The 21,636-nt window shown below is 46.3% G+C and overlaps 1 protein-coding gene and 1 long non-coding RNA gene across 12 annotated transcripts in view; one reads left to right on the top strand and one right to left on the bottom strand.

Annotated features, from left to right (window-relative positions):
- Window positions 1–21,636, top strand: part of LOC117345566 — a 124,634-nt gene that overhangs the window by 4,160 nt on the left and 98,838 nt on the right. The gene's annotated exons all lie outside the window — the stretch shown is intronic.
- Window positions 4,427–21,636, bottom strand: part of TPD52L2 (TPD52 like 2) — a 109,380-nt gene continuing 92,170 nt past the window's right edge. For all 11 annotated transcript variants that reach the window (XM_033914389.1, XM_033914393.1, XM_033914392.1 and 8 more), the window contains 2 exons: window positions 17,800–17,848; window positions 4,427–6,555 (listed from right to left, as the gene is read on the bottom strand). In XM_033914389.1, coding sequence (XP_033770280.1) covers window positions 6,460–6,555; window positions 17,800–17,848 — 145 coding nt within the window. In that variant the 3' untranslated portion in view covers window positions 4,427–6,459. The remainder of the gene's footprint in view (window positions 6,556–17,799; window positions 17,849–21,636) is intronic.

A 21,636-nucleotide genomic window follows, 5' to 3' on the forward strand; every position in this document is an offset into this window, starting at 1 on the left:
TTGCAGAAGCAGAGAGAACCACGGCTGCCAAGGCCACCGAGGAGCAATCAGAATCATGTCGGCATGCGCCGACCTGAGGTGCACAAGCGTCCATAAGATCAGAGGGAAAGGCGGAAACGCATAAAGGAATCTGCCCTCCCAATCCAAGAAGAATGTATCCGCCTCGAGACGGTCCGGGGAGTACATCCTCGAGCAGAATTGAGGCAACTTGTGATTGAGGGGGGAGGCGAACAGATCGATTTGAGGAGTCCCCCAGTGAACGAACACCTGATGCAGAGTTTGGGAATGTAGAGACCACTCGTGCGGCTGCAGAAGGCGACTCAACTTGTCCGCCAGACAGTTTTGCTCCCCCTGGATATAAACCGCACGAAGAAAGATGTTGTGGCGGAACGCCCAATCCCAAAGGCGAAGAGCCTCCCTTGCAGAGGGACAGGGAACCTGTGCCCCCCTGCTTGTTGACGTAATACATCGCCACCTGATTGTCCGTGCGCACCAGGACCTCCTGGTCCTGAAGCAGATGACGAAAAGCGGCCAGGGCAAGGTAAATGGCCCGAAGTTCCAGCAGATTGATGTGACAACGACGATCTGCACTCGACCAAAGGCCCTGAGTCCGAAGACCGTCGAGGTGTGCTCCCCAGGCATACGCCGAGGAGTCCGTGGTCAGGACCTTGTGATGCGGAGGCGCGAGAAAGAGCAAGCCTTTGGAAAGATTGAAAGAGTTGGTCCACCAACGGAGCGAGCATCTCAAGGAAGGAGTCACCGCATGTGCTGGGAAGCGGGATCCTGATCCTGACACCATTGAGACGCCAAGGTCCACTGAGGGATCCGAAGATGCAGTCTGGCGAACAGTGTGACATGGACGGTGGAGGCCATGTGTCCCAGCAGAATCATCATCTGCCTAGCCGAGACCGAATCCCGCGGGGAAACCGACTGGCTCAGCCGAACCAGTGTGGCCTGGCGAGGAGGAGGCAGAAAAGATCGGTGGCAAACCGTGTCCAGCACGGCCCCGATAAACTGTAGAGACTGAGTGGAGCACAGCTGAGATTTCGGGAAGTTAACCTCGAACCCCAGACTTTAAAGGAATAAAATAGTCCGACGGGTCGCTGAAATAACTCCCGCCCTCGACGGGGCTTTGATCAAACAGTCGTCGAGGTACGGAAAGACCTGGAGTCCTTGGGACCTGAGAGCCACAGCCACGACCACGAGACACTTCGTGAAGACTCGGGGGGATGAAGCAAGCCCGAACGGGAGAACCCGATATTGCAGATGCAGGTCCCCCACCTGAAAACGAAGGAACTGGCGGCAAGCTGGATGCACCGGAACGTGAATGTACGCCTCCTTCAGATCGAGGGAACACAACCAGTCCCCCTCGTCCATCAAGGGATACAGTAAGGGAGCAAAAGCATCCGGAACATCTCCCGAACAAGAAACTTATTCAGCCCCCGGAGGTCCCCGGTCTTTTTGGGGACCAGGAAATAGCGGGAGTAAAACCCCTGCCCCCGCTGACAAGAGGGAACCTCCTCCACCGCCCGCAGGCAAAGAAGAGCCCGAGCCTCCAGAAGAAGCAACGGAAGCTGCGCTCGGTTTGAAGGAGACACGCCGGGAGGACAGTCCGGCAGCAACTCCTGGAAATTCAGTGAATACCCCTCTCTGATCACCGAGAGGACCGAAGCGTCCGAGGTGTAGCTTTCCCAGACCGGATAAAAGGCGCCGAGGCGGCCCCCAATAGGGAGAGGAGCGGGGACCAACGCGGAGGAGGCCAGCCTATCAAAAGGACGGGGCGGGTTTAGTTGCAGCCGGGGTCTGAGGCTTGGGGGGAGCCCGCTGCCGCTGCTGGCATCGAGGAGGAGGACGCAAAGAAGCAGGCGTGGACTTCTGCTGAGGCGGCAACCGATAGGCCTTGGGAGGAGTGGGCTTTGGCTTAGACCACACCAAGGATGCATAAGAACACTCGTGCTTGGAGAGGCGTTTTGTAGCCGCCTCGATAGAGTCATCGAAGAGCTCATTGCCTAAACAGGGAAGGTTGGCCAAACGATCCTGAAGGTTAGGGTCCATATCAACGATCTGGAGCCACACCAATCGCCACATGGCAACCGCGAAGGCGGAGACCCTCGAGGAAAGCTCGAAAGCATCATAAGCCACATGACGAAGCTACAACAGAGAGTCCACCAGCTATCTCCTCACGGTGCGAGGCGGGCAAGTCCTCCTGAAAGGCAGGCAAGGATTTGACTAGAACCTTGAGATAGGAAGTGAATGTAAAATTATAATTCAAGACCCGGTTAGCCATCACGGAGTTTTGGTAGAGGCGTCTGCCAAACTTATCCATCATCCTCCCTTCCCGGCCAGGTGGGACAGCCGCGGACACCCTGGACAGATGAGACTTTTTCAAAGATGATTCCACCAGCAAAGACTGGTGGGAAAGTTGAGCCTTCTCAAACCCCGGACAGGGGACCGTCTGGTATCGCAACTCCATCTTGGATGGAATGGCAGGGAGTCTCCAAATTCCAGAAAAACGCCTGGCGCGGCACCGGATTCAAAGGGAACTGTAAGGACTCCCGAGGAGGGCAAGGCAGATCCATCTCCTCCAAAAACTCTTTGGTGTACTTGAAGTTGGATTGAAGGTAAAGATGGAGCGCCTTCCTGGACGAACCTCGTGAAGAAAGAGGGCCGACTGTCTGACCGGCCCTCCATGGGGGAGGTTGAGCGAGAACGAAGCGCCACCGAAAGAGGGAGAAGCCTCCCGAGAGTATTGAGGTGGCCTATCCGTGTCCCCACGACCCGAACCCAACGCTCTGCTGAGATACCGAGGCGGGGTTGAGGATTGACGACGCTTCGAGGTCTCCTGAGGGGAGGACCCTGGGGTCCGAGGAACCGAGGTCTGACGCCGCTGAAGAGACACGCCTCGGGAAAAAGAAGGGGACCCCCGTGAAGCCGGGACCTCCTGGCGCGGAGCCCCGGACCGGGAAGGGGACTTAAACAACCGGGGGTTGGACAAAGTCAACTCCGAGACCCGGAGAGCCCCGGCCATGCGACCACCCGGGGACCGGCCCCGCCTCAGGGGGGGAGTCCCGGGGCTGCTTCGCCAAGCGGTGAGACGGAGTTGAGGCACGCCCCGACCCGACCAGCGCTTCGACCTCGGACGTCCCGACGGCGAGGAACGCCTTGAGGGTGGAGGCGAAGAGTCTGAAGAGGAAAGACGTCGAGACCGACGCACCCTGCCCTGAGGGGCCTCAACACAACGTTCAGGCTGGTCTGCCACACACGAAGTCAAGGCCGGGGTTAAGTGGGCCAAAGCCGAGGAGAGCTCCGAGGAAATCATAGCCCGGAGCATATCCTGGAACACGGGCACTGACATCATGCTGGGCATGTCCCATGCAGCAGTGCATTCCACCGAGGGCGACCTCGAAGATGAGTATTCCCTGGAGGCGGAAGCACGCTTGGAAGACTTAGAGGGTCTCGTCGAGGCCAGCGGGATAGCACCCTCCAAATGGACGGCTGGATACTCCGAGGTTGACTTCGTCGCCGACGCTGACCCTGAAGAAGGAAGAGGGGACTTACCCGGAGCCGAGGACTTCGAGGACGAGGCCGGTCACTTCGAAGTCGAGGACAGTTTACTCGGGGCCGAGGTCTTCGAGGCCAACATCGAGGCCGGGACCGAGGCCAAAACTGGAGTTGAAACCAGGGCCGGCTCCACCACAAACAGCTCAGCCATGCAGGCCTGACAACGATGCAGGGCACGCGACTGGAAAGTGGCATACCAGTGGCAAGAGTCAGTCGGATGATCAGCCCCCAGGCACAAGATGCACCAGCGGTGCGGGTCGGTTATAGACAGCAGCCGACTACACTGTGAGCACTTTTTAAACCCAGTAAGAGGCCGGGACATAAGGAAAAAACAGGCCACGGCCGATCGAGGCCAAGCGGCCACGGCAACCCAGGAGCCCCCAGATGCCGAACTGTCAAAAACACACGAAAACTCGCAAAGAACAAAGAAAAAAATGCACAGCGACTCCCGCAAGTAAAACAAAGAAGCCGCAGTGCTAGAAAGGCTCTTAGACACGGAAAGAAAAACAACAGGGCTTTCTGGCTCCGCGGAAAACTAAGAACTGAAGACCACGAGGAGGGGATGCGCCCTCTAGTGGAGCAGGAAGGCACACACACATGCGTGGTGCAGCATCAGCAAATTTGAAATCTTCAATCAAGTTTGCTTGAAAAGCTGTCCGCGTCGAGGCTCCATAGATGACGTCACCCACATGTAGAGAATATGCTGCCTGCTTGTCCTGGGATAATGATGCATTCATAAACATTCCTGGTAGAAGTGGAAGCAGATGATCAATCATTTCACAGACATACTAATATACTATACTGACTTTCCATGTAGAAAGTTTGTGTTTTATTAAAAAAAAAATAAAAGTCAAAGAGACAAGGCAAATGGAAATGGATTTCATTTATTTTTAATTTTGATTTTCTGCTTCATAAAGCATTAATACAATTTTAAGAAAAGGGTTTTACTATATTTCACTTCAAATGCCCCAATAAACAAAGAATACAATTTTTTTCCTGAAGGAATGGTTTTATTGACAAATTCCGCACTACTGCATGCTACAGAAAGGAAACCTTCCACTTTATCAAGGTGAGTCCTTGCCTTTGATCGCCTACTCTCTCCAGCAACTGCAATTCCTTACATAAGAAAACATGGCAGATCTCAGCATATTCTGCCCTTCCAGATTTCCCAGTAACCGAGGCTTGTGGAAAGAATATGGTAGCAGCAAGTAAGCACCCAAACTTATCTCTGTCTTCCTAAACAGGAAATTTGGAAGTTTGTATCAAGGTATACAAACTGAAGGAAATGAAAGCCAGAGAATTCCTCTATGATTTTCTGTCCCTATTAAAGACATCCCTCCTAAACGCAAAAAGCTTCCTAACTTCCACATATTACAAGGTGATAGGGCCCTAATAATGATCAGATGGAAAAGAAATCTAGAAGTCTGGAACACAGGACTTCAAAAATTTTTGAAAGTTAATCCTGTGGAGGTTCTAGAACAACACCATTTCCAGCCTGACTGTCCAGATGTGTCCTGCTGAGGCAGAGTGAAGTGAACTCACTTAATTTGCTAAAATGCATTTTTATAATCCAAGGCTTTCAGGGAAATATAACATACCCACAAACACAAACATGCATCACCTAGATGCCATAATGACTTGTCTCTCAGCCCCTATTGCTTCCCACCCACTCACATGTTCTAGAGATGAACTAGTAATCTTAAACTCAATGAGTTAAAAGATATGAGGGGCAGAGGAAGAATTTTAGAAATAATGGCTTCTAAGTTCAGCCACAAGCAAGCCATGCCTAGGATTGTAGCACCTCTGTAAAATGAGAGAGCATATTCTCTCCTTCCTGGGTATAAGAGAATAATGTGCTATAATTAAGAGGTTCCAGAAGTCTACTTGAATAAGAATGTGACTCCATTGTTTTACAGGAAGAAGGAAAAGTAGTAAGTCTGGATTCCCATGTACACAGATTTCACCACCATCACCTCTGTCACTTCTGCTATCCTGAGCTCCCCAGTATATCACATCAAATTGCACAAGTATCTCATTAGTACATATAATAAAATAATATAAAGAAGTGTAAAGTAATAAGGCTTTTAAGTCATCTTACAGGTCCATGGTCACAGCTACCTATCAATCTTTTCTAGTTCACAGGATTCAGCTTTCAGCTTCATCATTTAGTTGTATTAAGAATGATGAATGTAAATATATATATATATATATAAAAAGATGTTTTTGTTAAAGCTTGAGATTAGTATGATAACTTGAGCTAAGTAGCATTCCCCTTTTCTAGGCTCTAGAGAAAAAAAGCACAGCACAGTTCTTTGTAGAGCAGAAGGGACTACTGAAGCTTCTGCCCACCCACTGCATTCTGATAGTATATAAGGGGACAGCAAAGGCAAGGAGGCTACTGGCACTTAGCACCACTTTGACAGGATCTCCCCCTCCTTCAAAAGCTTATACTAGTGCCACTCTTCGAGAGATAGTACTAAGTGCTCATGCCAATTATGTCAGTAAGAATGCATTCAATGCCCAAACCTTTTTGAAATAAGGAATTTTGAGCATGCTCCTTTCCTGAAGCTGGAGATGCTACACTGTTTTTCTAATTGCTCTTCTAGCCTGGGCCCATCTCCCTCCTTAGCTGCTTAAACCTTTAGAGCTCTTTGCATCTTTGGACCAATGTTATTTTATATCTAAACAAAAGGCATGGTGCTTATCAAATGGCACCTGCAAAGGGCAGCACAGTGATACAGTAGATCTGCTAGTGTTAGAGGAAAAGGTGTCCAATCCATCCAGTGGCATGGAGTATGGACAATGGAATGGGTGCACAGAGTGTTGCTTAGTCTCTCGTGCTCTTGTTATAAATTGATTTTGTGATTAGCGGTTGAACTGTGGGTCCATGTAGCAGGATTAGAAGGCAGCACTGTCCTGTGAACACTTGGATCCATTTTCAGAGGGGGAGTGGGGATCTTCTGTAATGTTCTCTCCACTACCCACCACTTTGGACTGGAAGAGAGCAGAAAGAACAGGGTTAAATATGCACATAGGCATCAGAACTGACAAAGCACTTCTTTAGTCACTTCTATCCTATTACTTTGATCCTCAAGTTCCCCCAAAAAGCTGGCTCTAAGAGCCCAATGTGCTCAAAGGATGCTAGATATATACCAGCACCTCAAGCACAAACAGTCCTAGGAGGGTGCAATGGTGACCAGACCATTCCCCATTTGCAACAGTAGATAAGGGCAGATAACCATTTAGCCTACCTAGTTTTTACCCTTACTTTCCCTTAATACCACTTTCTATAACTCTCCTACATGTGCTTAAAATCTGCCACTATTTTGGGTGACTCTTTTCAGTAACACGGTATGTCTTCAGTTCTTTCAAAACATCCTCTGTCCAAGACCTAAAATTTTTTTTCTATGAAAAATAATGGTATGCGGGATCTTCAAACTGTGATAAAAGATATTATGTGGCATTGTGGGACAGCTTGTTGCGCTCGATCTTTGCTCCGGAGCCAGTACCCAGTGACAACTAATTTTGAGCTTCTGGCCCCGAGGTGAAGACCCCCCTTTTGGGGGTTCTCGGGAGTCCTCTGCTTACCTGGGTGACCTTTTCTCTATTTCTCCTTCTATTTTCCGTCTGTAGGCCTATTTCTTTTTCTATACTCATTGACAGCTCTTCTATCTAGGACTGGGGGGAGGGGGGCGGTTTGCTTGTTTGTGTGTGTGTGTGTGGGGGGGGGGGGTTAGTGAGAAAGGGAGATGTGCCTGTTGTTGTCCTGTGTGTGCTTGGTGTGCATGGGCTTTGAGTCGGGCTTGAGGAATGTCTATTTGGATATTTTGGGGGGTAAGTAACAATAGGTGGAGTTGGCACTGCCTTATGGCGGGGAATTTCCTTGTATTTTTGTTCACGGATCCCTCTCGACACCCTGATGTCTCTGGTATGGTTTGCTTTTACCAGCTGTTTTTATATCCCTTATGTTATTTGCATGCAGATTATGGTATTGTTGCCGCCTGAATGTATGTGCTGCTTCACTGCTAATAAACATATATTTTAAAAAAAAAAAAAAAAGAACATAAGCAGTGCCTCTGCTGGGTCAGACCAGAGGTTCATCATGCCCAGCAGTCCACTCACGCGGCGGCCCATCAGGTCCAGGACCTGTATAGTAATACTCTATCTATACCCTTTTACCCTTCTGATTGGTGAGGCCCAACTTTAGTGCAGGAAGAGGCGGTTGGAGCAAGAAATTATTTTTGTCTATTTTTGAAGAATAGTCCCAAAATCCATGCTTTGTCTGGCTAAAGAGCCACCGTTAAGATTAATGACGCTGGAATTGCCATTTCTTTATCTGTATCAAGTAAGGTTGATACATCTAATACTTCCTGGTTAGTAGTCACTTGACGTTAAACTTGATTTTTTGTAGGCAAGTAATAAACCTGAGAGAATGGAGGTAAGCATTCCTCCGATACTCCCAGTATTTCCTGTAGATATCGTTTAATCATTTCTCTAGGGGACACCATAGCGACCCTTGGGAAATTAATCAATCTTAGGTTGTTACCACGAGCATTGTTTTCCAAAGACTCAATTTTTCTCCTAAGATTTGTATAATCTTTATGTCTCTTGAATATTTTTAAAAGATACCAAGTCCTGTTCCACTTTTCCAATAGTTACTTTAGAAGAAACCATATCAATTTTAAGTTCTTTTATCTCTTTTGTTTGTTCAATTATTTTCCCTTCTATGTATTGAAAATGGGGACTTATGAATTTACCAAAGTTAGCCACAAGGTCCCATAATGATTCCAGGGTCACTTCAGCAGGTTTAGTTATAAGAATTTTTCTTGCTTAGTGAAAAAATTGTCACCGTCAGTTGAATCTGCTTGCCACTTTCCCCTCTGGGCATGTCCTTCACTCAGCGATATTGCCTTAGTCTCCATAATGGGGCTTTCCTGCCAAAATTCCCCATCTCCCAGGTTCTCTGGTGTTACAATGCTTGCCTCCAGAGGGGGAAACAATCCAGTCTGTGGGGTCTCCCCACTCTGGAGAGCTTGTGGTCTGAGGCTGCGAAGGCGGTGCTCTTGCATCAGGGCTAAGAGTAGTATCTGGCTCAAGGAGAGTCACCGCAGTCCCACCTACTCCCAGCGGACCACGCCAATGGGACATTTTGCATCCTCTTCAACAGCTCGTCTATGGTGCCGGCTGAGATTCCTCTGGTGTGCCGCGAGGCAGCAGCGGTACTCCGGCCATGTTTCTTCGGCATCTCTGGTAGGTAGTGATCTCACTCCCCGAAATTTTCCTCGGAATCAGTCGGACTCTGAAGAGCGTTCCTCAGCACTTCCAGCATACGGCCATCTTGGATCAGTTGCTGTGGTCTCCTTCTGCTCTCCTTTAGCGGTGACTCGTCCCTTCTCAAGGCCCTTTCGCAAAGGCGCTTTCGCTAAGGCGAGCGCCTTTAACGCTTGCCTTTGATGCGCGCTGAACGGCTGAGCACCGTTGGCCCTTCCTCTTTTAAGGAGGAGCTCCAGTGGATGATGTCAGGGTGTGGGCAGAGCTACCTCTTGCCAATGCCCCTTGCTCTCTCCTGCCTTCTGTTGCTCCTTCTTCCCCTCTCCTGTTCTCTGCTCTGCTTTTCTCTCCTTCTCTTTTCCTGCTTCCTGCTTGCCAGTGGATCATTTATTACTATTTTTAAAACTAGAAGAACTAGGAATGTGTGGGTTAGTGTTGAAATGGTTCACAGAACTCCATAGCAAGAGAACAAAGATCATAAGAAATCTTAAACCTAGGATACCTTCTGTGGGGTTTCACAAGGCTCCCCTCTTTCACCATCACTGTTCAATATATGCATGAATGCCTTTGGGCAGGTGGTTCTCCTCCACATAAGTCCATACTTTTTCTTATGCAGATGATCTCTTTCTCCTCTGTGTAGCCAACGACTCTTTCATGGATACATTGCAATGCATATATATTCTGATTGAGGATCTAAGTACATGGTCACAGCAGAACTTCCTTAAATTAAACAAGCAGAATGCACAGGTGCTATGGTTTGGTGATCACAACTCAATACCTCACTCAGAGTTAACCCTATCCTCAGGTGAGAAGCTCATGATTAATAAAATGTCAAAAGTATTAGGAATAATTCTAGATTCTAATCTCACCATGGGCAAGCAGATTACCTCACTGTTCAAAAGACTGTTCTTCAGATTGAGGTAGTTGAGGACGATAAGATCAATTCTGAGTCCAACTAGTTTTCAGACAGTGACTCAAGCAGTTCTACTTCCATATCTAGATTATTGTAGTTCTTTATATTGCAACATCACACAGAAAGGAGTTCAGAGGTTGCAGCTACTCCAGAACACAGCAGCTAGACTGATCTTCCATAAGGCCCAATTTGAGAGGGCCAGTCTGCTGCTGATAGAACTATACTGGCTGTCAGTCAAGTATAGAATTCAATTTAAAATTGTATGTGTGGTTCACAGGGCCATATATGAAGAAAGCTCGACTGGGCTAACTTCAGCCATCCAAGTTTCACACTCCTTCTATAACTTGGGAGTTCTGATCAACAAGTTGATGAAGCTGTCTGCGCAATGTGCGGTGGCGAAAAGGGCGAACAGAATGCTAGGAATGATTAACAAGAGGATCACAAACAGATCAAAGAAGGTTATCATGCCGCTGTACTGGGCCATGGTGCGCCCTCACCTGGAGTACTGCGTCCAGCACTGGTCGCCGTACATGAAGAAGGACTCGAAAGGGTCCAGAGAAGAGCGACTAAAATGGTGAAGTGGCTGGAGGAGTTGCCGTACAGTGAGAGATTGGAGAAACTGGGCCTCTTCTCCCTTGAAAAGAGGAAGCTGAGAGGGGACATGATTGAAACATTCAAAATACTGAAGGGAATAGACTTAGCAGATAGACAGATTGTTCACCCTCTCCAAGGTAGGGAGAATGAGAGGGCACTCTCTAAAGTTGAAAGGGGATAGATTCCGTACAAACGTAAGGAAGTTCTTCTTCACCCAGAGAGTGGCAGAAAACTGGAACACTTTTTCCAGAGTCTGTTATAGGGGAAAACACCCTCCAGGGATTCAAGACAAAGTTGGACAAGTTCCTGCTAAACTGGAACGTACGCAGGTGAGGCTGGACTCATTTAGAGCACTGGTCTTTGACCTCGGGGCCGCCGTGTGAACGGACTGCTGGACACGATGGACCACTGTTCTGACCCAGCATTGGCAATTCTTATGTTCTTATGCTATAAATTACCTCTTCACATCAAATTCCAATCCACCTATGAGTTTCAGGGACCCAAAATTTGGAACTGCCTGCTGACCTGCTTACGTCAGATCTCTTCCTATCTTCAATTTAGGAAGGTGCTAAAAATGGATCTATCGTATTTTTCGCTCCATAAGATGCACCTGACCACAAGATGCACCCTAGATTTAGAGGAGGAAAACAAGAAAACATTCTGAACCAAATTCTCCCTGCCAGGCTCTGCACCCTGTCCCCCCTCCCTGCCAGGCTCTGTACCCTGTCCCCCCCTCTGGTGGTCTAGTGGTAGGCCGGGACAGGGTGGGTAGGGACAGGACGGGCAGGCCTAGTGGTGAGAACTGACAGCAGCCATTCACAGAGTGGCACGGGAAAAAGCAGGCATGCGAAAAGCATGCACCTGCCTTTTGCGCCGCTCTGACGGAAGTCAGCTGGAGAGAATAAGTGCCGCTTTTGCACCGCTCAGTCAGGAGTCAGCTGGAGGGAAGGGCAGGACTGCCGGAGGAACTAAAATAAGGTAAGGGAGGCAGTCGGGGTGGGTACAAGGGAAACCCTGCCTGCCTGCTTGCCTCAGGGTGGGGGGCCCTGCCTGCTTGCTTGCAGTGGCAGAGTTGTGTACAGTATAGTACTGGAGTAGTATTGTAGAGCTGTGTGTGAGGGGAGGTCTCAGAACTGGAATCATAGGGTGTGCTTTGCAACAGGTGTGAAATGAATGGGCACAGCTGTGTGTGGAAGGGATCTTAGTACTGAACTATCAGGTGCTACTGCAGGATGAGTGAGGTGCTTTGGCACGGCAGGGTGGTTTGTGGGAGGATCTCAGCACATAAATTGCAGGGGCTGCTGCAGAGCAGGAATTAGGGGGGTCTCAGTACTGTAATAGCTGTGATTGCTTCGGTCCAAAAGTAAAGAGAATTGGCAGAACTTGGGAAGGGGGTGGGGCTCAGTACTGAAATAACAAGGGTTGGCTGCAGCGGCTGACAGTAATAAGATCATGAGGGAGAGCGGCAAGCTGTGCAGTATACTAAAACGTGAGACCTCATAAAAGAGTAGCTGCTGTGTAAATACCCTCGCTTCAGCAGGCGGCCGGGGGGGGGGGGGGAGCGGGCGGGAAGGCACAGCCTCAGCTTCCTGGCCGCTATTTCCTGAATTTCTACAGAGGTACAGCTCTGTGTACCGAGTTTTGTCCACTCTTTGAGCCGAGGGAGGCTGGGACTGGATGGAGGGCCGGGTGGAGCTTCTGCTTATCACAGCCAACGTGGGCGCCATGTATGACAAGGTGGATATGGGGGAGGGGCGTGTCCACCCTGAGGCCTGCCCGTGCAGCTTCGGCCGCTGATATCCCCCTCGCAGACTTGGGGGGGGGGGGCACTGCTGGGCCAGTATCTGAGAGCCGGAAGAACTAAATAATGTGTAGGGGGGGGGGTGGAGGTTGGGTATTCGCTCCATACAATGCACCCGTATTTCCACCCACTTTATTGAGGAAAAAAGTGCATCTTATAGAGCGAAAAATATGGTATTTTCATTATAGTCTTGCTATGATTCATAATGTCTATCTTTCTAACCTTATTAATCTTATATAATCCGCTTGGATCCTTTTAGGCTGTTATGCGGTAAATAAAGTTTTTAATAAACATAAACAATGATTCCCAGTTGACATTTGCAGGGTATAAGAAACAATATGGTATGGTATTGGTAGTCTGGGCTTCCAGGATGGTATTTTAAAATAATATCCACGCCCAATATAAATTTTTGACCTTTACAGTAGCTTCTCTACGCTTCTTTTTTACCATTCTCCTCCTGTTATCATAGTCTCCCTTTTTAAAGACAAGTGCTGTTGTATTATATTTCTTGTGAAAACTTATTCCAGGGATTATATAAAATCTGATTTGATATAATCCCTGGAATAAGTTTTCACAAGAAATACAGTACAACAGCATGTTATAATTGCTATTATCAAGCAGCCCCAGTACTATTATCTCACACACCAATTTATGTGCTCCACTAACAACTAGATCTAGCATTGTTTCAACTTTTGTTGGTTCCTGAACCAGCTGCTCCATAAAGCAGTCCTTTATTTCATCAAGGAATGTTATCTCCCTAGCATGCCCTGATGTTACATTTACCTAGTTAATATCGGGGTAGTTGAAATCACCCATTATTATTGTTTTACCCAGTTTTGTTAGCCTTCCTAATTTCTGATACAATTTCAGTTCATTCAAGGCCCTCCTTAACATACAATATACTAAGCCTCCACTAATTCGATCTACCCTATCACTACAATATAGCTTGTACCCAGGTATAACAGTGTCCTATTGGTTATCTTCCACAAGTTTTCAGAGATGCCTATTATATCTACCTTTCCATTTAGAGCAATATATTTCAACTCTTCCATCTCGTTTCTTAGGCTTCTCACATTTGTATATAGACATTTCAAACCATGCCTGTCATATCTATTTACAATTTGCTCAGCAGTTGGCATGGATAATTTGCAATATTTAAAATCAGCCTGCTCTATATTTCAGGATACCTGATCTACTGTGGCCTGTATTGTAATCTCACTATCAGAATACACCATCTTCCCTTTTTTTGATATCTTGTAAAAATACTTTGTCCCGAACCATGCTCTTTTGAGCGACTGTCAGCCTTCTCCTAGTCTGTAGTTTAAAAGCTGCTCTATCTCTTTTTTAAATGTTGATGCCAGCAGCCTGGTTCCATCCTGGTTAAGGTGGAGCCCATCTTTGAAGAATAGGCTCCTACTTCTCTAGTATGTCACCTAGTTCCTAACAAATCTAAAACCCTCCTCCCTGCACCTTCACCTCATCCACACATTGACAGTCTGGAGCTCTGCTTGTCTCTTGGGTCCTGCACGTGGAACAGGGAGAATTTCTGAAAATGATACCCTGGAGGTTTTGGATTTTTAACTTCCTACCTAAAAGCCTAAATTTGGCTTCTAGAACCTCCCTACTGCATTTCCCCAAGACTGCAGATTCCTCGCCAGCACTGTAACATCTTATCTAGGGGATGCGTAAGATCTGCCACCTTTGCATCAGGCAGGCAAGAGATCAAGCAATCCTCATATCCACCAGCCACCCATCTACATACCTAATGATTGAATCTCTCACTTCTCCCATGACTGGAGCTGTACTAACTTTTCCCTCCTGGGCAGAAGCCCCTGAAGAGACATCCTTGGTACAAGAGGATTTTACATCCCCTGGTGGGCAGGCCCTGGCTTCAGGATTGCACATCAGGGTGATGATCTCCTTTAAGATAACCTCCCTCCTTCGAAACAGCAAAGAGGATACCAGACTGAAGGGGGGACATTTCTAAAACGTCCCTTTAGGTCTCCTCTATGTACCTTTGTATTCCTCAGCTCCTCCAAATCTGCTACTCTAGCTTCAAGAGATCGGACCCATTCCGAGTGCTAGGAGTTCTTTGAACTGAGCTCATGCAAAAGACATAATAGTTTTCTATACAGAATCAGGTCGAGGACCAGTGCAAGGTGTAGAAGTAGAAGGGACGCTGGGAAGCAGTGATCACAATATGATCCGCTTCAACGTGGACACAGGGGTGAAACATCTATCCGGAACGACAGCCACGGCACTGAACTTCCGAAAAGGGAATTACGAAGAGATGAGACTCATGGTGGGGAAGAAGATTAAGAAGAGGATAAGCACTGTAAAAACGCTAGAGCAAGCATGGTATCTTTTTAAGGACATGGTCACCGAGGTGCAAAATCTAGATATACCACGTATCAACAAGGGATCCAAGAGGAAAAAGAACAAGGAACCGGCGTGGCTCACAGTAACGGTGAAGGAAGCGATCAGAGTCAAGAAGACTTCGTTTAAGGAATGGAAAAGATCAAAAATGGACGAAAACTGGAAAAAGCATAAACATCAAAGCAGGTGCCTTAAGGCGGTAAGAGGGGCCAAAAGAGACTGAGAAAAAAATAGCCAAGGAGGCAAAAAAAAAAAACTTCAAGCCGTTCTTTCGATATATTAAGGGGAAACAACCCATGAAGGAAGCGGTGGGGCCGTTGGATGACCATGGAATAAAGTGAGTGCTAAAGGAGGACAAAGCCATCGGCGACAAACTGAACACATTTTTTGCGTCTGTATTTACCGAAGAGGATATACACAACATACCGGAAGCCGACAGACTATATGCAGGAAACGAAGATGGGGTTTATGGTCAGTCTAGAAGAGGTATGCAGGCAGATTGATAGGTTTAAAAACGATAAGTCCCCCGGACCGGATGGTATCCACCTGAGGGTAATCAAGGAACTGAAAGGGGCTACAGCTGAACTGCTTCAATTAATAGCCAATCTGTCGATCAAATTGGGAATGATTCCGAAAGACTAGAAAGTAGCGAATGTTAAGCCGATCTTCATGATAGGTTTGAGGGGAGATCCGGGAAACTACAGACGGTGAGTATGACCTCAGTACCGGGCAAAATGGTAGAGGTGCTGCTAAAGGACCGCATCATTGATCACCTTGACGGACACGATCTGATTAGGATCAGCCAGCACAGCATCAGCAAGGGAAGATCTTGCTTGACGAACTTGCTGCACTTCTTCGAGGGAGTAAACAGGCAGATAGATAAGGGCGACCTGGTCGACATTGTATATCTGGATTTTCAGAAGGCGTTTGACAAGGTACACATGAACTACCACTTCGAAAAATTGCGAACCATGGAATCGAGGGTGAAATACTGATGTGGATTAAAAACTGGTTGGTGGATAGGAAAGAGAGTGGGGGTAAATGGACAATACTTGGATTGGAAAAGCGTCACGAGTGGAGTGCTTCAGGGTTCAGGGTTCAGTGCTCGGACCTGTGCTCTTCAACATATTTATAAATGACCTGGAAATTGGTATGACGTGTGAGGTGATAAAATTTGCAGACAATACAGTTATTCAGAGTAGTGAAGACGCAGGATTGCGAAGACCTACAAAGGGACATAAACACGCTCGACATGGCAAATGAGGTTTAACGTGGATAAGTGTAAGATGATGCATGTCGGTAGCAAAAATCTTATACACGAATACAAGATGTCTGGTGCAGTACTCGGAGAGATCCCCCAGGAAAGAGTACTGGTGAAGCCATCTGCACAATGTGTGGCGGCGGTGAAAAGGGCGAACAGAATGCTAGGAATGATAAAGAAGGGAATCGCGGACAGATCAGAGGAAGGTTATCACCCTCACCTGGAATACTGCATCCAGCACTGGTCGCCGTACTTGAAGGACACGGTACTACTCAAAAGGGTCCAGCGAAGAGCAACTAAAATGGTTAAAAGGCTGGAGGAGTTGCCATACAGTGAGGGATTAGAGAAACTGGGCCTCTTCTCCCTTGAAAAGAGAAGACTGAGAGAGGACATGATCGAAACATTCAAAATACTGAAGGGAATAGATTTAGTTGATAAAGACAGGTTATTCACCCTCTCCAAGGTAGGGAGAACGAGAGGGCACTCTCTAAAGTTAAAAGGGGATAGATTCCATACAAACATAAGGAAGTTCTTTTTCACCCAGAGAGTAGTGGAAAACTGGAATGCTCTTCCGGAGGCTGTCATAGGGGAAAACACCCTCCAAGACAAAGTTAGACAATTTCCTGCTAAACTGGAATGTACGCAGGTAAGGCTAGATTCAGATAGGGCACTGGTCTTTGACCAAAGGGCCGCCATGGGAGCGGACTGCTGGGCATGATGGACCACTGGTCTGACCCAGCAGTGGCCATTCTTATGAAATTCAAAAAAGCGACCTCAAATTTAGTTCTTTGATCACCTCAAAAAACGTTTAACAAAATTTGACTATGAGGATGAAAATTCAATGCAGGAAATCTCTTATATGGTTATCAGTAGCAGGCAGAAAGTTTCAGAGAAACCAAAGAAAATACATATTCTCAAGTGATCGGGGAAGGGGGATGGACATAAGAGAATTCTCAAGACATGCCCCATCCCCCAAACTCCTACTCCATCATTGTCCTGAGGCAGGAGTCTCCAAACATTTTCATGTAAAGGGCTGCAAAGTGGTCATGAGAAAGCGAGGACCATCAAAAGACTTTAGGATTACATTTTTAAAATAAAAATTATTTTTACTTTTGTTGTCTGGTGATTTCACCTTTCTAATGCTTATGTTTATTAAAATTTGATATACTGCTGAAACTTATGACAGTTCTCAGCAGTTTACAATAAAAACATAAACTAAATAGAAAGGGAATACCATAAAAATATAGAACAAATCTAATAACAAATATTCACACAGACAAAAAAACCCCAACAACTTAATTCTCTTTTCCTTCCTGCCCTACATCCATCTTTTACATTCAATTTCAATTTTTCTTCCTCCTTCTCTAACCTTATTTCTGTCTCTTCCCCTCCATTCATATGCATGATCACCTCCCTTCTCTTCCCCTACTCTCCATGGGCACCATTCTCCTGCTTTTTGCCTCCCCTTCTCATTCTCTACACCATTTCTTCCCTTTTCCCCTCCAGCATTCCTGCACCATCACCCCCCCCCCCCCCCCCGCAATCCTTGTCTTCTCCTGGTTCCTTCTATGTAAATGTCTCAGCCCTCCAAACCTGCCATGTGCTGCCGAACTGCTTTTCTGCAGCGTCCTGCCATGGAATAGGAGGTGGGAAGGAATGCTGCAGAGAGGCTCCAAGCATGGAAGAAGTGGCATGCCTTTAATGTGGCAGCACCTGAGGCAGGTTCAGAGGTTCAAAGGGCCAAGGCAAGCAGATGGTGGGGCACAGAGTGGAGAATGCCGATCACATTGGGGGGGGGGAGGGTTGAGGGCCACATCAGAGAACTGCTGGGGCCGTATGCTGGAGATCACTGTCCTGAAGCATAAGCTAAGGTCATGTAACTGAAAGTGATTGTACCAGAGTAGAAAAATATTTGTTTTTTTGGAAAGGACCATCATAGTAAGGAGAACCCCCCCCCAACATGTCATACTTTGCACAAGATTACCAGAAATATTAAAGCTATCATTGTCCTCAGTGCATTACCTTCAGAGTTCCAACTTTATCCTCAAAGGACTTAAAGGTTGCAGTGTTCCTTAAAGAAAAGAATAAAAGCCAGTAAGAGTTCAGTCAAGCAGACCACTGCAATCATGCTGGATATTAGAGCTAGAATATTTAAATACAAGAAAGAAGAAATTATGATTTCATAAATAAATTTTGTTTTCTTTCATCAGCAACACTGTTCTGCATGATTAGTGTTATCCCTTCCTACCAGCAGGTGGTGGTAGAAAAAATATTATTCTGCCAGTGATAATCACAGGTACAACTTCCCTGAGACAATTCAATATACATCTGCCCAAGCAGCAAAAGGTCCCTTTTGTAACTTTACCCATGCCCCACCAACCACTGCAGCTGCAATGATTATCAAACAAGCAAAACATGAATGGCACTTGCTACTCTCGTATACCAGGATATAGATGTTTCATGGGAACCCTGTATGGCTGCCAATCGCAAAAGGATTTTTTTTTTTTAAACTGAAAAGGAAGCACAGAGCACACCCACAGTCTTAGGCCAAGGTTGTCCAAGAGTGAGGTGGCAGAACAGTGTTGCTGAGTAAAGAGAAGAAATTTTATCTGGTTAAGTAAATTTCTCTTTTCTTAGCATCAGCTCTGCTGTTCTGCACAATTGGGATATACCAAAGCAAATCTACTGGTCAAGGGAGGGGAGGAGAAGGGAAGGGAAGACAAACCCCTCCTCCCCTGAAAAAAAAAAGAAACAGAAAAAAGAAACAGCTTAGCTAAAGTCTGAGTGAACTCTGATCAATATGTCAAAACCAGGGCCGCCATCAGGGCAGTACTACCAGTCCTGCATTCAGGGGCCCGGAGCTAACAGGGGGCCCGGGCTCCCCCAGGGTCCTAGGCAGTGTACTAAGGCAGGGGCGCCAGTAGCTCGCCAAGGCAAAGTGAGATCGATCACCCAGGACTCACTTTGTCTTGGCGATCTAATCTATCGGGCCGATCAGTCTTCCTCTCCCCGACGGCAATTCTGCAGTCGAAGAGGAAATTCGGGCCAGCCAATCGCTGCCTGGCTGGGCGGAACTTCCTCTCCGACGGCAGAATTGACGTCGGGGAGAGGAAGACTGATCGGCCCGAAGCAGGGAGAGCATGCGTCGGCGTCGGCTTTGGGGCCTGTTATCCATTGGTGGGTCCTGTTCCCCGATGGCAGCGGCAGTAGCTTGGGGAACGGCAGGGAGAAAGAAAGGGGGCAGGCAGGGAAACAGAAGGAAAGAAGAGAAACAGAAAAAAAGAAAGAAAGGTCAGGGAGAGAGGAAGAAAAAGGGAGGGGGAGGGAATGAGGTGTGGAGGAGAGAAAGCATACAGGCTGATAGAAGGGAAGAAAGATTGGATGCACAGTCAGAAGAAGAAAGTGCAACCAGAGACTCATGAAATCACCAGACAAGGTAGGAAAAATGATTTTATTTTAAATTTAGCAAAGTGGAGGCAGTATTACCACAGTTTTCAAAGGAATTTGCCCAAATAACTTAATAGTTAACTGGGTAAATTCCCAGAGATGAAAACTTCCCTTCACTTACTATGCACAGTTCTGAATTTATATCTGCTGTCTATATTTTACAATATGGTCCCCTTTTACTAAACCGCAATAGTGGTTTTTAGCGCAGGGAGCCTATGAGCGTCAAGAGCAGCGCTGGGCATTCAGTGCAGCTCCCTGCGCTAAAAACTGCTATTGTGGTTTAATAAAAAGGATGGAGGGTATATTTGTCTATTTTTGTATGGTTGTTACTGAGGTGACAATGCATAGAGTCATCTGCCTTGACCTCTTTGAAAAAAACCCAGAATAGGAATGATAATTAACATTTTCTCAGCGTATAGTGTGCTTTGTGTTTTTTAATTTTATTGTTGGTAGATCATTTTGACTTGGTCATTTTAAAGTAGCTCACAAGCTCAAAAAGTTTGGGCACCTCTGAGCTAGAGCATTGAAACTGTGTATTTCTATTTTATCCCCCCTTTTACAAAACTGTGGAGCATTTTTTAGCGCCAGCCGTGGTGGTAGCAGCTCTGATACTCAGAATTCTATGAGCGTCAGGGCTGTTACCACTGTGGCTAAAATCCACACTACAGTTTTGTAAAAGAGTGAGGGGTTAGTTTGTGATGACATATTCCATACTAGGCGAAGGTGTTTTCTGTGTTCTGTGTGTTCGAAAGACATGGTTTTCTGTTAGGATTGACGGTGTAGGATTGATCTGTGCTGGTCTGGCTTGTTTAGTTTTACAATGGGTGTATTGATGTACTGCTTACTGCAATATGTAAGATGCTGCCTTTTCCTAGGTACTCTTGTGTGATGTGTGGCTTGTTACTAAAAATCATGTTTTTCTTACAGATGGGGGGGGGTGCCAAAAAATGATGGGCCCCGGGTGTTTCATATGCTACGTACGCCACTGTGTGTAAAGATACCAGAAAGCTGGCTTAGCAAAAACTTTAAGTAAATTGTTATTCTTCTAAGTTTTGAGTATTTAACCCTCCCACAATCTCATGGGCACTCGTTTCAAGTTTCAAGTTTATTGAGATTTTGATTTAAACGCAATATCAAATATTTTCAATGCGTATAACAAAAATAAATTTGGGGAAATAAATAAAACCATTTGAACAATAAACATACAAACATATCCATAGATGATTAAAATTACATAAGGAGTACAAGGATAAACTACATTTGTTTAAAAATGCGTTCTCCGCGCCTGCTCATAAATTTGTTGACTGGAAGGATCCAGCAATGTGGCCAGATGCCATTCAGGACAAAGACAGAGAAAGAATTGTGCAATTTGGATTAATGATGGAAGATGATTTAAAGCAAATGGCACAGTCTATGAGTAAAGATCTTGATGGACGTTCTTTTTATGAATATCTCCTCTATGCCAAATCACCCAATGGACGTGAGAAGATTTTACGGGACTGGCTTAGGTGGAGCATTAGCAGAAAAGTATGTGTGTATTTGGCCCATGGAAGAAGGGGGGGGGAAGGGGTGCGTGGGGGGCCCAATAGGATTGCTCAGTAAGGGGCCCAGAAATTTCTGATGGCGGCCCTGGTCAAAACTATAGGAACAGAGCAACGATGAAACATGATAAAGCAGATAAAGGCCAAATGGCCCATCTAGTCCAAGAGCGGATGGAAAAGACATTTTTCAAACACCAGACTGGCTTTTCATATGTGAAATTTAACAAAAGCCATGGAAGATCCAGCCTTCTCTATATCCTTAGATCGTGTGGAATGGACCTTTATGTACCAATGGATTGGTTTGGTATTGGATCTGGATTCATAGAAATGATTCAAACCTTGTATAGTTCCCCTTCTGCCAGATTATATATCAATAATACTTTCTCAGAATGTTTTCGTCTGGAGAGCGGAACTAGACAAGGGTGTCCATTATCTCCTTTGCTTTTTGATATTGTTTTGGAACCCTTGTTATTGGCTATTCAATAGGCAAGGGAGATTCAAGGTATTCCTTATGCAGGTCGGGAATATAAGGTCTCTGCTTATGCAGATGATATTTTGCTTCATTTGAGGAATCCTGAATTTACCATCCTGCATTTGCTAGAGTTGATTGACAGATTTGGAAAATTTTCTGGATATAAAATAAATTGGAGTAAATCGGAAGCTCTTCCGCTAAATGTATACTGTCCAAATTGATTATTTGACTCATTCCCTTTTCTTTGGAAAGAAAAAGGAATAAAATATTTGAGCATTTGGATTCAAAAAACACTGGAGGACATGATGAGTGTAAATGAAAAATCTTTATTGCTAAAGATCTCAGAAATGTGTGAGCAATAGAACCACTATATCTGTCTTGGTGGGGGAGAGTCCCAAA

The sequence above is a fragment of the Geotrypetes seraphini genome, chromosome 11 (genome assembly GCF_902459505.1).
Source record: "Geotrypetes seraphini chromosome 11, aGeoSer1.1, whole genome shotgun sequence".
Classification (NCBI taxonomy): Eukaryota; Metazoa; Chordata; class Amphibia; order Gymnophiona; family Dermophiidae; genus Geotrypetes; species Geotrypetes seraphini.